Below are 16,489 nucleotides of genomic sequence, written 5' to 3'. Positions count from 1 at the left end.
AAAATGTATGGTGTGAGACTCCGAAACGAATCGAAACGTTTGAAATGGATTTCCTTTAAATTAGCACGACATAGAAATATAGGTGTTAATTATACGGGCCCCGATTTCACAAAGCATTTTCGGACTAAAGTTAAGAATTTACTCATCTTTCAGTCACTGTTTATGAGAAATATGTTTGGTCCAAAAACACAAAAAATGTTTAATACATTAAAACAACAAAAGTTTTATAAAGGTCTATATTTTAGTTATAATAAGGCAAACAGTTTTGAGTAAATTCTTAAGTTAAGTCTGAGAATGTTTTGTGAAATCGGGGCCAGGTCAATTGCTTTTCGCATTAATAGAAATCCCTAGCAATTCACACATTGGTACCGTTACCAACCCCCAATATCTTAAGGGGCTGGTAATATAGTCTTACAAATAACAATGATACGTAAATAATGATTTTAAACATACATTATGCAAGAGCTAAATCTGCTTATTGCAGGTCTAACTTATTGATCAAAGTAAAATAAACCGCTGTTTTTTTTTCTTGTAGATACGATGCGAGATATTTGCTAGTAGAAATGAAACATCACACCAGACTGTTTCTAAGAGTGAATCGAAATTCATTGGAATAAAGGTATGTTAATTATATATTATAAAGTGCTAATTATGGTCAAAGCGCCTGAAGTTTACTGGACACAGGATTTTAATGTTTTAACAGATTCGAATTCGAACCTCAGTTTTATTCAAACATATATTGGTTTGAATGTTCACTCATATAGGTAACCATTTTTCATATAGCACACATGGAGTCCACTCAACGTCTTTATTTGATTTTCAAGATATATAAAAACTGATTATTGTTATTCCGGAAAAGTATAAAATGCTTTGTTACTCTGGTTACAAAAATCCAGAAGTTGAGTAGTTTCCAATATCACCTAAAGTAACTTAAAGATTTACATGTCAGTTATTTTTATCTTTAGACCCATATGCATGTTCATTATTACCAAATGCTTCGTTAGCATAGATACTAAAAATGAAATCCAAATATAGCACTTCTTACATGTAATGTGATAATTTTCAGGATTAAGTACCATTTATTCTCACGTTTCTTTTTCAACTGTAGGTCTTAAATCCTGTAATTAGAATACGGGAAGGCGAAACTGGTCAAATAAGAATAAGATCAACTGCAGAGATAGGATGCCCGCCATTAGAAAATCAACCCAATTTAACATGTAATTATGGTGTAACAGTATCTACACCAGATTATTCTGATTCTACATGTGGTGCCAGTCTATCAATCACTGATAAATGTGGTGTAGACGTCCTGAAACATGGATGGGATAACGAATATATCATCAATGTAGCTACCGACACAATAAAGCAATATGGTCGATCCTTAACACAGTTTGAAGTAATATTAAGGTCATCTCAGATAGATTATGGATACCATAAAACTTGGGGTAGCTACACAATACATCCCCGTGTACAAGTATGTAAATATGTTCTTACATTTAAATGGACCCGTTGTAATGCTTTGTTTATTGTTTGGCTAAATTAGTTTCATGACAATGTAATTGAATGGAAAATTTGTTTAAACTATCATGGGCTGAAATTTAAAATTCTGGTATACTATTCCCTTAAAGATGCCATAGTCAGTTTAAAATAATTTTAATTAATCTGTGACATCAAAATGTAACATAGTCATTAATTTTTATTCAGTATTTCGTTGACGTATTAGTATCAGTTGCATAATAATAATTATTTGTTATTTATATATGTTTATACAGGTTATTGTAGTAAAAGATACTTTGCCTACACAGTCATTACTATGCAAAGCCTACAGTGATCCCAGACTTCAAACATTTAAAGGACTGTATGTATACAAAACAAAATCAATTTTATAAATTCAAAATTCGATTTACCCTTTGTTCATGCAAAGCCTACATTGATCCCAGACTCCAAACATTTAAAGGACTGTGCGTATACAAAACAAAATCAATTTTATAAATCTAAAATCCAATTTACCCTTTGTCATCAGCACATTTTACCACAAGGATATTTAATAAACACCGTCTAGTTTACTTGAGATAATTGATTTGGTTTAATTGGGCGCAGTTTGTTTGAAATTAATTTCGTCGTAATCAAATTTTAGAAGCAAACAAAATCATACCAGATGTCCGTCTGTCCGCGCGGCACGGCTGTGTCTGTCTGTTCAGCTGTTGGTCGCAGTTTTGGTACCGAATAGCTCGCTCTGCTTCTAGTTAAGGTAGAATGTTCATACCTGATGTTTGGGTTTATTAGGCGAATGTCTTGGCTGGGTTCGATGATGATCATTCTCCATAAGGCTATAAAGCAGAGGTAAACGATTACATCTATACCGGAACTAAGTTTGATGGTTCGAATATTCTACTTTTGATTGACCAATAAATTGGAACACAATAACTTTACTTTTCAATGAGGAGAAATATTCAAACTTGTTATAGATATTAATAATGTCATTCTTTTTGGCATAGTGCAATGGCTAACATAACCCGCTACGAGGCTTTACAATAAGATTACTTTGCAACTAATCATATGTGCCATCTATCTATTTGCGATTGAAGAATCAGCCTAACTGTGTGTTTGTTAAATGTGTTTAAATTATATACTTGGAATACATTTAAAAATGATCAATAAGTAGATATGTGCATGTTCTCTTCATTTTACAGTTTGCTCGACTTACAATATCTGGGAACATATACACTCTATAAAGATGACGCAAACGATATAGAGGTTAGTTATATTATGTATAATATAGTGTCGGTGTAAAATGCCTTTGTGTTCCTCCTATCATGTCCCCCCCCCCTTCCACATACGGATACAGACAAATCCCTCCATCACGCATACCCCGCAATCCCTCCCCACCACCAAAACACACACAACACTCGCACACACCTTTATGCAAGCTGTGGACAAATATTTGTGGCATTTATTTGTGGGCCATTTATCAGTGTGAACTCAGCAGGCTTAGTAAATGATAGATTTGATCAGACCGATTGGACAAAATCTAAAATATATGAAATACTAACTGAAATGAATGTATTAACTGCAGGTACAAATACAAACTGTTAGCTGTGGTGGTGATGCATATTGTAACTGTGGTGTGATAGCAAGAGTTGGTGGAACAGCTTATATGATCAGTAAATGTTACTCACAAAACTGGATCATAGAATACGTAATGTGTGATGGTGGCGTTGGTGTTCTTCAAGTAGAGAGAAATGGAGACTACAAGGTAACACAAACTAAAATCTGAAATTCTCCTCGGCATATTCCACCTCGCAACAGTTAATGTTTTTTAAAATTAAAATATCTGAACTTGATCTAATGGTGATAAACGATGTACTTCGTCGACAGCAGAGGTGCTGAAGACGCAATGATTTATTAGCCAATATATTCAAGCGTCTGTGAATACTGTGTTGCTAAAACATTACATCTTGGGAAGTACTATCTAAATTCTAACATATCGCAATTACAAGCGCAATTACCGGGGTGGCGTCCTTACTGTGGCGCTACGGCGAGAGAAAATGGTCGTAGAGCACGTCAAGATCGCCATAAGCGTGGTAAAAGCGTGATGGAAACGCTAGATATCGTGATGTGGTCTCCATGGTCGCCCACGATCGCCGAGTCACGGAGTTTGTGTTGAACATGTTCAAAACAAACGCCAAGGTTCTGCGATCTGACCTGGAAAGCTGTAAGAACGCGACTTTTTCAAGTTTGTAATTCTTCTCTCGTTGTGGTCACGTTTGCTGGCGACCTTGTGCATTTTCTGGTCGCTGTACGGTCGTAGCAGCGCAGTATGAAAGCCAACCTGGTCTGACGGGGCATAAGCAAGGTGTGTTCGTAGATCATAAATGTACGCTACATTGCGTCACGTGATAGAGAAAGTCAACCTCGTGGGTTTTCTCCGGGTCCTCCGGATTCCTCCCACTGCTAAAGACCCCTACGCGCAAGCGAAATATTGAAATAAAATTAAACCATGTGTTAGTCCCGAAATGACTTAGTTTGTGTCGAGTGGACGTTACCCCTCTCCCCCTCCCTCTCCATGTCTCTCTCTCTCTCTCTCTCTCTCTCTCTCTCACTACATTTATATTCAATCTTCAATCTTTACGCACATGTCTTATGATTGAACTAACTGGTCAATACCTTTTATAGATAACATTTCCCACTGGTGCCACAGTGACAGCTCATTTACATGGAGGTAATCCCCCCCGGTATGTGGATGTGCATGTTAACCCATCATTTTCGGATGCGAATAAAGTGCTAGGATTGTGCGGTAAAATATCTAATGACAAAACACAACAACTTGTTCTAAGAAATGGTGTGGTTACTACAGACAACATAGACTACATCGAGCTGTTTTACCAGGAGGCCGAACTGTTCACCAGTTCATGGAGGTACGTGTATTTTTAAACTTCTAATTCATACACATTGCATTAAAGATACATTGTCACGAAAGTATTTATCGGGTGGTTATTTCCAATAAAAGTATGGCAAATTTGGTATATTATTATATGGAAAGTATACTGGATTACCCGACAAACACCCATGGGACAAGCACTGGGCAAAAATATCAGGGTATCACTAATTGGCAACCCAACTGATGTCTGTCAGCTTATTGTGTGCTGGCTTGACTGAGGGAGCGGTTAGTCGGTTTTGGGAACATCGTGGGATTTAAACATACAAAAGACTCTGCATTTAAACGACGGAAAAAGACGTTGACAGAAAATAATTAAGAATTTACTTAGGCCTCAACATGGATAGTAAATGAACAGTAAGTAATCAAAAATACATTCTGAAAAATGGACCCGTAATAATACATACATGAAAGTTAAATTTATACCTACTCTCATTTAAGAAATTGGCTTTACAGACACAAAAAGCATTTCTTTAAATATATACATGTATACCAGTTATGAAAATATCAAAATCAAAATGAATTTGAATGCTAATATTAAGATGATCAACATGAGTACTATTATCAAAATGAATACTATTATCAAAATGAGTACTATTATCAAAATGAATACTATTATCAAAATGAATATTATTACCAAAATGAATACTATAATGAATCAAAATGAATACGTTTATCAAAATGAATATGAATACTTTTCTTTTATCAAAATGAATATGAATACTTTTCTTTTATCAAAATGAATATTTTTATCAAAATGAATATTTTTATCAAAATGAATATTTTTATCAAAATGAATACTTTTATCAAAATGAATACTGAAATTAAAATGAATACTCTAATCAAAACGAATACTATAATCAAAATAAATACTATAATCAAAAATGAACAGTGTTACAAAAAATGAACACCATTATCAAAATGAATAAAATTATTAAAATGAATCTGAATACTATTATTAAAATTATCAATATGCATATTAATGATAATATCAAACTTAATACTAGTATCAAAATGTACTATTTTCGACAATTCGTCTGATGACATGAGTATATTTAAGAAATATTTGACAAAACATTTCTGCAAAAACCTTTGAAAAATATAAAACGTCACATTTGTTGGATAATAAAACCCCTCATATTTATAGTGAATTGTCATTTGCTATATCCACAGGGTTGCACCAGATGAGAGTTTATTTAACCCTACTGTTCGTGAGAATTTTGTACCTACAATCAAAACTCCAATTATATGTGAGTGTAACCCTCCTGCAGGCCAACCAGAACCGTACCATACGATCGAATGTAATCCGAAAAGTAACATCAAATCTTGTGCCAGAGATGATAGATATAAGGCAGTCAGTAAAAGATCATGCGCCACCCATACATTTTCCCGTAAAAGACGATCAGTGCCATCATATTTACCAGAAACTGGCCGAATCAAAAGACTCAAACGGGTAGGTATAACTTTATTCTATTATATGTCTTTAAAATAAAGATGCGACGTCACCCTTTGATGTTGGCGTACGATTATTTCAAATAATCATACGGGCAACTTGCCAATCGTGCATTATTTATTCTAGTGAAATATTGGACTCGCGTGACAAATTTCACTGTAAAAGCACGTGCCGAATGTCTGTATTTTAAGTAGTTTAATGGTCTCGAGCTTAAGACTTTGCGTAATATATTCTACAAACACTCGGACCTACGGCCCTCTTGTTGGTACAATACATGTTGTTGTCCCGCGCCGCACGGAGTCAAGAGGCGTGCCATTCAAATGAGCCCCATCCGTCCGCCCATTCCGAATTTGTTTTCAAAGCAACCCCCAGGAACTATTCAATATATATACTATTCAAAAAAAGTAGGGGATATTTGATTTTGGGGGCATAATACTAAAATATGCAAATGACTACGAAAAAAGTCACTATAGAACCTAACAGAAGAAACATTTCCAGTTACATGTGACGCCCAAACGCACCAATAGCTACCGCATGGAATGCAGGTGATGCTTGGGATCATCATGGGGGTCCAACCCAAGATTTGCACGACTCTGACTTTGAATGTTACAGTCATTGTGGCATTGAATTCCAGGGTGGAAACATCAGTTAATTGTTTTAGTGACCAGAAAACAAATTTTGATATGCGTCGGCTTACCCAAAATGAAAGGTTACGTGCCCTTGGCATGCTACAGATCGGCACAACACAGGCGGTTGTGGCGCGGACGATGAATGTTTCTCAGTCTGTCATAAGCAGGCTGTGGTCCAGATACCGTGATACACAATCTGTACAGGACAGACCACGCTCAGGTCGACCAAGGGCGACAACTCAAGCCCAGGATCGATTTATCCGTACCTTGGCCTTGAGAAATCGTGTCATCACAGCAAATCAGATCAGCGCTCGTCTTCAAACAGACACTGGTGTGAGAGTGAGTGGCCAGACGATTCGGAATCGACTGCATAGGCGTCACCTTCGCGCCCGACGTCCTCGCGTGATCCCTTGTTTGAGAGATCATCACATTCAGGCAAGACGTCGTTGGTGTAGGGATCGTCAACACTGGGATAATCGACGCTGGAGCAATGTGATGTTTTCAGATGAGTCAAGGTTCACTGTTGATTTTTTGGACAGACGTAGGAGGGTGTGGCGTCGTCGAAACGAGCGCTTCCAAGACGTTAACGTCATCAGACATGATCGATTTGGGGGTGGTTCTGTTATGGTGTGGGGAGGCATCACTGTTGCTGGAAGAACGGCTTTACATGTTGTTGCAGGGCGTGTTACAGGCCAGTACTACCGGGACAACATCTTGGCAGTCCATGTTGTGCCGTTCGCACGACGTCATGGCCGCCGTTTCATCTTCCAGGATGACAACGCAAGATGTCACAGGGCCAGGATCGTTACAGGTTACCTCCAACAACAGAACATCACCACATTACCTTGGCCAGCACTGAGTCCCCACCTCTCCCCCATCGAGCATGTCTGGGACATGCTTGGACAGAGGTTACGTCAACGTCAACAACGTCCTGCCAATGTCCAAGAACTTGCTGCTGCGTTGCAACAGGAATGGGACAATCTGGACCAAAATGACCTTAGACGTCTCATTAGGAGTATGCCACGTCGGATCAATGCTTGTTTGGCAAACAGAGGAGGATTTACCCGTTACTGACTTGGTTGTGATGCTGTGGTAACTTTGCTGTTTGACCCCGGGTATCATTTTACCCTTATAATGGTCAGTCTGTGCCTTACTTAGTCTAACGATCATTTGGAATAAATCGATGAATGTGAACTTCATTTCATTTTGTCATTTGTTTCTTCGTCAGTTTCATTAGGTGACTTTAATAACACTTAAAAATCAAATATCCCCTACTTTTTTTGAATAGTATATATAAATATCTTTACTATACTCTGTGCACACACATCCGTATATAGATGTACATAATTTTGATTTCCCTTTCTACAATATTTTTTTTTATATGAACAATATTTATTCAGAAACTGGGGGGGGGGGGGGTGGGGTGGGGAACAGGCAAGGCCTATATAAACCCCTACAATATACCGGGTTTTCTAAGCTTTCAAAGGATGACGTCACATCTGTATTTTAAATATCATTAAAACACATATTGCATTTTTTGTTAAACCTTAAAATTAGAAATACTCTCTTATTTGGCATTTAATTTCTTGGATCATTGATAATATTGCACATTATATGACACGAATCATGATTCTGCATTACTATTAGGTATTGTTAGAAGCACACGGACTTAAAACATTTACCATTCGAGTTTTTTACTTGCAGTATTTGTAGGTGGGTTTGTGGCAGGCGAAAGTAACGACAATACTCAGTTCTCAGTGTTTAACGTCCGCTTCCATCGAAGGTGATATCGCTTTACGACTGCACGCCCAAGCGTAGACATTAATACAGAGAACGTGTTTTAGTCTACTAAACCTAACGCGTTATGGCAAAACGAGACTGTCGAGTGGGCAATGCAGAGTGTCAGTTCATCAAAATTTGTTTTATCATCTTCTGAGATGATTTCCATATACTCGTATGCTGTGACTTGTTCATTGACTGAATGACTATCTTTTGTTTTTGCTTGTGAATCCTCTCATTTGGGAGAATTTTGTCCAAAGTATATAATATACAGCTTAATTCTGATTTTTTATATTTTAGCAAGCAACGTTGAACAACACCTGGTCTGACGAGAACGCAACAGACTATTGTAACAGTTTGTTTGACAGTGATGGTCTGTTTAAACTATGTAGTAGTGAAATAGAATCTCTTCAGAATGAACTTCCAATAGCTCTTGAAACATGCAAGGAAGATATAAAAGTAAGTTGTATGAACAAAATATCAAAAATGTGATTTTTGTTAGATTTTTTTTATTTGTGTATTTATAGCTCTGGTTTTTCGTGCTCTCAATGGCAATGGTAGTTTTTGGTAAGCGTGTGGGGTCGCGGTGGCTAAGCGGGTAAGACACTGACTCGCTAACCTGGGGGTCGGGTGTTCGAGCCTTGCATTGGCCGAGAAAGTTCATCCAGATTTTCCGAAGCGTCTCCCCTGTTCAGTGATGCAGGACGGAGGGCCTGACAGCTGTCTAGTCGGTCGGATGAGACGAAAAACCATTGTACACATTGGCGTGCACGTAAAAGATCACTTGACAGGTGGAATTCGATGTTACAGTAGGCCGTAGTGCCGCTGTCTGGTCAAAATTTCCGTCATAGCACATTGTATGACGTATGCCCGTCGTTATTAGCCCAGTTCGGAGCAGAAAAATAGGACGTTAAACCCCATTTCATTTCATTTTGTTAAGCGTGCGTGTCTTTGTTGGGGAGTTGCTCATTACACACCCTCTTAGAACTACATGAGTTTAAGATACAATATACTGTTTATATTCGATAACTTCTAATGTTGCAGGCAGTTCAACCAATTTTTTAAGCAAATGTTGATACATATATATTTTTTTCTACAGCTTACTGGCGCTACTGAATTTTCTATGTCAGCGGTTGGTAGTGTCCGGAGTCAGTGTCGATACGAAGTGGACTTAGATCCTAAATTACAAGAAGAAGAACCCGACAAACCGTCAATTTACAAACGAGTTGTTGAAATAGACTGTGTGAATAACTGTTCACAACATGGCACATGTGATAATGGTGAGTCATCGTAACGATATAACGCTTTATTACCAATAATATCGACAAGGGCATCTGTGACACTGAACTCTGGTATGAACACATGCAATAATAATGAAAAAATAAATAGACCCCGCTATATTATAAACTCCCAATCTCCCCATTTGTTGGGGGGTTGGATGGCTGAATGGTTAGCGTGCGCGCGCTGTATCATACAGTCTGTCATTGAGTCGACTGGCGTGGTTTCGAATCCCCGGTTGTACGTGACAAGGAGTAGGGTCGCCTGTCCAACCTCGTGGGTTTTCTCCGGATCCTCCGGTTTCCTCCCACTGCTAAAGACCCCTACGCGCAAGCGAATTATTGAAATAAAATTACACCATATGTTAGTCCCGAAATGACCTAGTTTGTGCCGAGTGGACGTTAAACCCCATTTTTCTCTCCCCATTTCTTATATCAGTAGAATATGGGTAAACCCGTATCTGACATGTGTGCAAGACGGTATACCTGAGCGATTTTAAACCATCTCTATATCTATATTGTAGGAACATGTATTTGTGATACTGGATATATTGCTGTTGATTGTTCTACTAATGCAGCGGATCGTCCAGTTCTAACGGAATTAGAATATGAAGGACTGTGTGATGTGAAAAACCAAACTTGTGATGATATTGCTGTTTTTGGTACAACATTTGTAGAAAACCCTGGCTCGAAATGTCAGCGTTATAGCATCAGGGTATGTTATGGGAAACCGATATAAATCTTTCGGTTGACTTTCACCAATAACATTCGCCAAAAAATTAAATAGAAATAAAATAACCACAATTACACCGGCTGGATAACAAAACATCATTTATACAAGACGTGCCATGATTAATTAAAACATACAAATGAGAAGTTAACCCACATTAACCAGGCATATGAAATGCAATGAAATAAAATGGGGTTTAACCTCCTACTGTTCTGCCCCGAAGTGGGCTAATGAAGACGGGCATACGCCATACAGTGTGCTATGAGGGAAATTTTGCCCGGACAGCGGCACTACGGCCTACTCTTATATCGAATTCCAACTGTCAATTGATCTTTTACGTGCGCGCCAATGTGTACACGGGACCTCGGTTTTTTGTCCCATCCGAAAGACTAGACAGCTGTCCTTGCCAGGCCCTCCGTTCTGCATCGCTGACAAGGGGGAACCACGCCGGAAAATCTGGATGGAACTTTCTCGGCCAATGCAAGGATCGAAGAACCGACCTCCAGGCTAGCGAACCATCGTCTTACCCACTTACCCACCGTGACCCTCCGAATCACTGCGGGGAGTATGGATAAAAGTATAACATGTAGATTTTAGACAGTATATATAGCAATTTATGTAATTATATTATCTGTTAAGGTGTCAGAATCTGGTGCTGTGACGAATATGGATTCCTCTCCAACTATATTAGATGCAACAATAGACAGTATAGGTGAAGCAATCTGTCCACTGGATGTGTCTAATACACGAAATCCTATACCCGTCCAACAACAAACCTTCTCTGGTTATAAGCTATCTGTAGCTAATGATGGACAACACTACAGTAATCAACTAATAATGATCTACTACAACTCAGATTGTGTGACTTGTAATAATACTAATAATATAATCACTTGTCAAATATCCGTAAGTTTTTTTTGTATAAATAACCGATGATATATAGTAATATGGTAGGATATGCGTACTGTCTCTAGACCTCCTTCAATCATTTTTCTTTTATGGCATTTCTGTGGCTTACACCTTTTTTTCCCCTTTTTCGTATATATTTGCTTTAAAGCGACCTTAGAACATTCATACCACCCAAGTGCCCCTTATCCTCAAATTATCCCTAAAGCAATGGTAATACGCATTATATACGGACTAATCAAACTATGCCATCCACCCGGTAGTGGTTTCACTTATGTTTAACCAATATTTTCGAAAATGTATAGTTCATTTGCATTATCACTCTCATATATGGTAGGTCGTAAATCTTTATCCAAATAGAAACTGAACCCACGGGAACCGGAAAGTGTAGCAATAGTTTATGGGCTGGTAATTCCTTCGGCAATGTGAATTCTGATGACTAAGTCTTAGGGATACGAACCGAGACATCTCCACCATGTGTTGCGTGTGTTGGTGTCTAAACACACGCCCGCGGGTTCGGGATCTCATCTTATTATAAAGTAGACCACAGCAATTGGACATACAACATTTCATTCCATACCAAATCCGGGCTACAACCCCCCCCCCCCCAAAGAGCGCGGGGGAATCCCGCTTTACCATAGTAACAGGTCACATCACCAAACATATATCAGGTGATCGTGTGACAGAGATAACCTGTCAAAGAGGTACCATAAGGGGTATACATATAAGGAGATATTCTCTACATTTTCAGAAAAATCACTGTTTGGTCAATGATCGATGTTACAATCATGATGAAAGTTATGTTTATAATGATCAATATATCTGTAAAGTTGATGAAAATGGCGGAAGATGGGAACTAAATGATACCTGTAATTATTTTAGCTTTTTGTAATAATAATAATAATATTATTGATGTTAGATTACAATATAGTTCATTATAATGATATTGATGTTAGATTACAATAGAGTTCATTATAATAATATTGATGTAGCATTTTAATAATAATAATAGTTCACCACGAGGGGGTTCTAACTTGATAGCTTTAAGAAAACAGCTTACAATTTTAACCGAGCCACTTTGCTATGAATTCCAATATGACAGCGTTGGTGGGTTGAGAAGAGAGTTTTATTAAAATATCTTGATTTTATATTAATCTTTTATTCATAAATCGCTCTCATCCTCGCTACTGTAGACGAATTTGCACAATCATCCGTTAAAGAATAGTTTTGAAACACACATTTATGGTATTTGAATACAATAATTGCAATTTTTACGATTTTGTTTTACACTATCTTCCAGCTCTTAACGGTGCCTGTGGTAACTATACGTCGTTTACGTACCCTGCATTAAGATTAACTAACAATCTGTTATCTGCCGGAGCTGTGAGGATTAATGATAGGTATCTATCAGACGGATGGTATGGAAAACCAGGAAGAGCTATACCAAGTGTTACAGCTCCATTACAATATTACTGTGGTACATTATTTCCTATTTATCTACAAAGTAAGTATGCCTGTTTAATTCTACTTACATAGATTTGTTAATGAATGAATCGGCTAATGCTACGATTCCGTCCACTTTTTGTTAAGTTATGATTTCCGGAGTATCTTCCCTGAATGTTCATCTTTGTTACAGGCTCGATGCGTTATTTAGCGCTCTACTACAATAGTGTGAAATGCAAATGACGCATCGAGCCTTTGGTTGAAACAAATTATATTCATAAACGTTTTTGCATCACTGCAATGTCATTCTGAAGGCGCGTTATGTATATTAAAATATAATTATGTTTATTCTGGTCACGTGATACAGCACAGTGCTCACAACAAATTATTTCTTACTCTACTAGATTTTTGGACTCAATATTTTCTGCTACACAATCTGATTAAAATACAGATCTATATTTCGTTTCGTTTTTTTATACTTTCGATGGCCTACACTACATGAAGATCTGACAAGTTATAGCCATAGGTCGTGTCAGGGGTCAAAAGACCGGCTTATGGCCCTGTGACGTCAGACATTTGATTAACCAATGTGCATTGATGTTACTAGTGGATTACCCACAGTTCCGTGCAAAACACGCCTAAAGCCCGCCGTAACAGATCGTTTCATTGACTTATCCCTGACACCATTCAGAACACGAGTTAAATAACAACTCTTCCAGATCCAAGTGTAGTAAAGACAGTAAAACGAAATTTTGAACTATAAAAACGAGTAAAACGAAATTTTAAACTATAAAAATGAAACGAAATAGGATCTGTGTTTTAACCAGATTGTCTGCTACACAGTATATTCAGATTCTGAAATTCAGATCCACATTATTGCCCCTTTTAAGTATAAAATGATCAGTAACGTAGTAAAGACATCATATTTGGGGAGTTCAAGCATATCACTATTAATATGGAGAAGTGATTGTATCGTTTATATCGAAATATATGTATTCATATTTAAAAAGAGAGAGAGAAATGGGGTTTAACGTCCACTCAACACAAACTAGTTCATTTCAGGACTAACACATGGTTCAATTTTATTTCAATAATTTGCTTGCGCGTAGAGGTCTTTAGCAGTGGGAAGAACCCGGGGGACCCGGAGAAAACCTACGAGGTTGGACAGGCGTATTCATATTTAAACACTAAGAGCATAAAATGTTATGTTTTAGCTGCTCCTGTCACAACTGTGAGTGGAATACAGAACATACAAGCTTGTGTTAGACGATACAGTGTATTATGTAAATATACTATTGATGTAAAAGTTCAGTATTGTGGAAACAATTTCTTTGTTTACTACCTGGTTAATTCACCATTAGAATCGTCTGGTTATTGTCTGGGTAAGGCTATTTACGTATTATTTCTTTAAATACTAACTCGGAGCACTCACTAGAAGGTGCGAAATACGAATTGGCAGAACAGTCGAATTTGTATAAATTGATAACATACACACATCTATAGCGAATGTATTTTGCTTTAAATGCTGGATATGCCATCCTTGCAAACCTGTCCATTGGATAATCTGAATCAATTTTCTTAAGGTCACTATTTTTGTAATGTGGCATACTAATGAGAGCGAAATGTGGGTTAATTAGGCTAGTGATGTTGTCTCTTTCCCAAGAGTGTAATTTTATTACTAAAATGCGTTAGTATGTTACGCCTTGGTGGCCTGGACTAGAATCGTCGACGTAAAGGTACACATTAAACGTCTATATATATAGCTGCTCTGAAACCCTTTGTTATCTATGTAAGCAGAATTACATGTCACTCCAAAAAGAAAAATGACAAATCGGCAATTGTGTGTAATTTGTAGCCGTCATTTTCAATTTCTGCCATCTTGAATTTTAAACATTCATTTCCTAAGTCATAATTGAATTTAACGACCCCAGAACTTTAGAATTGATATAGTGCAGCCATGACGTACGTGATACTTAACCTTTCTCCCAAAACCTTATTGGACAGCCATGTTCGAAAACAGACACCGACAGGTCTCGCTCTTGCATAATGCATCGTTAATTTGATACTGTTTATCTTTATTTTTCAGAGTAAACATCACGATGAAGTTTGATGAGACCCGGATTTTTACGAAAAAAACTGTTATAGTGTCTTACTTTTCTTTCTTGCTTAATTATGTTATTTGTTTGCTTAATTATGTATCTGCGTTTATTTGTTTAGTCAAAGGAGTAATCCGAAATTTTACAGTGTATATGTTGACACTTGTGCATTTAAAAGTTGAACTATTTACGTTGTCAGGAAATTCAGTTCAGATTCGAATATTGCTTACCGGGTTGCGTAAATCAGATGAATAAATTTGGCCTATTAAGTATGTGCACTGGGTGACCTAATACATGCCATAACTACATACGACAAGCTTACAGTGATAGTTAACAAGACACTACTGAAGCTGTTCGTTTTGAAAATTGTACTCATTCCAAATTAAACCTTCCTTTGATATCGAACAATTCTCACGTATAGGATGAGAAAAAAACGTTTTTAAAAGTCTTTCACATATAATTAACCAGTTGTATTCACTAAATAAACCTGATACTGCTTATTTAAATATTAAATAGCTTTTAGTTTTTATGATATACGCAAAATATTTTTTTTATTAAATTGCGCATTCCCTTTTTTGTATACGATTGTAAACACTGGAAATGATATGTTCATACAAATATTTTTTATAGAGTGCTACAGTCACTTTACTTACATTTTTTGATCAAATAATATATCGTTCAGGGTCGATAATAAATAAATAAATACTATAATATACTTTGCTAGTAATGTACCTTTAATAATTGATAATAAATATTATAATTTTTACTAGTAATGTACCATTAAAAATTGATAATAAATACTATAATTTTTACTCGTAATAAACCTTTGATAATTGATAGTAAATACTATAATTTTTACTCGTAATAAACCTTTGATAATTGATAATAAATACTATAATTTTTACTAGTAATTCACCTTTGATAATTGATAATAAATACTATAGTTTATACCAGTAATGTACTTTTAAAATAGATCAATAATTGATAATAAATACTATTTTTGGCATAAATTTGTCTTTAGACATTTTATCGCATCTAGGGGTAAATTCTAACTTTCTTTTGATTCACAGCTATGTGCCCTCGCGTTAAGTTTAATGCATTGGACCAGCCCTTAGCCCTTCAGACCTTATACATAACGGATTCCCTGTTATTCCATTGGCATATGATATATAAAAAAATAAAATTGGGTTTAGCGTTTTACTTTTCTGTAATTACTGAGCAGAAATGTGTGCTATATGCCATAGTGTGCTGTGAGGGAAATTTGCTAAAACAGCTACACCATGGCCTACACTTATATCGAATTCAAACTGTCAAAGGTTCTATTACGTGTACTCCAATGTGTTTCTGGATCTCCGGTTTCTAGTCCTGTGCCACTGAAAGGGGAAACAACGCCGGAAATCTTTTAATGGAATATGATACAGGCAAGTGTAAAAGCAAATTTCTCCCTGGAAGATGGAATGGTCTAACTCATGAGATTTAGATAATAAGGTCTGTAAATCAGACAAGTAGCGTGGTTTCGACAAGGAGCAGGGTCGCCTGTCTAACCACCTAGGTTTATTCCCGGTTCCCACACGCAGGTGAATTGTTAAAATAAAATTGTACCATGTCAGTCCCGAAACGATCTAGCTTATGTTGAGTGGACGTTGCACATTTTACCCCCCCCTCCCTCTCCATGTCTCTCTCTCTCTCTCCCTCGAATAACAAGGAGATCAGAATGTTCAAGAAAAGGTCCTAGATC

The 16,489-nt window shown here is 37.0% G+C and overlaps 1 protein-coding gene across 2 annotated transcripts in view; it reads left to right on the top strand.

The window, feature by feature from the left end:
- The window catches only part of LOC126824023 (uncharacterized), a 40,648-nt gene extending 24,887 nt beyond the window's left edge, over positions 1-15,761 (top strand). Inside the window, exons 15-29 of one of the 2 annotated variants that reach the window (XM_050553128.2) lie at positions 536-619; positions 1,109-1,474; positions 1,773-1,858; positions 2,694-2,757; positions 3,077-3,256; positions 4,177-4,418; positions 5,612-5,891; positions 8,600-8,758; positions 9,399-9,579; positions 10,101-10,291; positions 10,946-11,212; positions 11,964-12,081; positions 12,513-12,716; positions 13,870-14,037; positions 14,742-15,761. In XM_050553128.2, coding sequence (XP_050409085.1) covers positions 536-619; positions 1,109-1,474; positions 1,773-1,858; positions 2,694-2,757; positions 3,077-3,256; positions 4,177-4,418; positions 5,612-5,891; positions 8,600-8,758; positions 9,399-9,579; positions 10,101-10,291; positions 10,946-11,212; positions 11,964-12,081; positions 12,513-12,716; positions 13,870-14,037; positions 14,742-14,746 — 2,595 coding nt within the window. In that variant the 3' untranslated portion in view covers positions 14,747-15,761. Of the gene's footprint in view, positions 1-535; positions 620-1,108; positions 1,475-1,772; positions 1,859-1,923; positions 1,962-2,693; positions 2,758-3,076; positions 3,257-4,176; positions 4,419-5,611; positions 5,892-8,599; positions 8,759-9,398; positions 9,580-10,100; positions 10,292-10,945; positions 11,213-11,963; positions 12,082-12,512; positions 12,717-13,869; positions 14,038-14,741 lie in introns of those variants that run through there. The other variant, XM_050553138.2, reaches the window with a different exon arrangement.
- Positions 15,762-16,489: the final 728 nt, after the last annotated feature.

Source organism: Patella vulgata, chromosome 1 (assembly GCF_932274485.2).
Source record: "Patella vulgata chromosome 1, xgPatVulg1.2, whole genome shotgun sequence".
In the NCBI taxonomy this organism is placed as follows: domain Eukaryota; kingdom Metazoa; phylum Mollusca; class Gastropoda; family Patellidae; genus Patella; species Patella vulgata.
The sequence above is the reverse complement of the archived record's forward strand: the minus strand, read 5'-3'. Positions and strand labels throughout refer to the sequence as shown.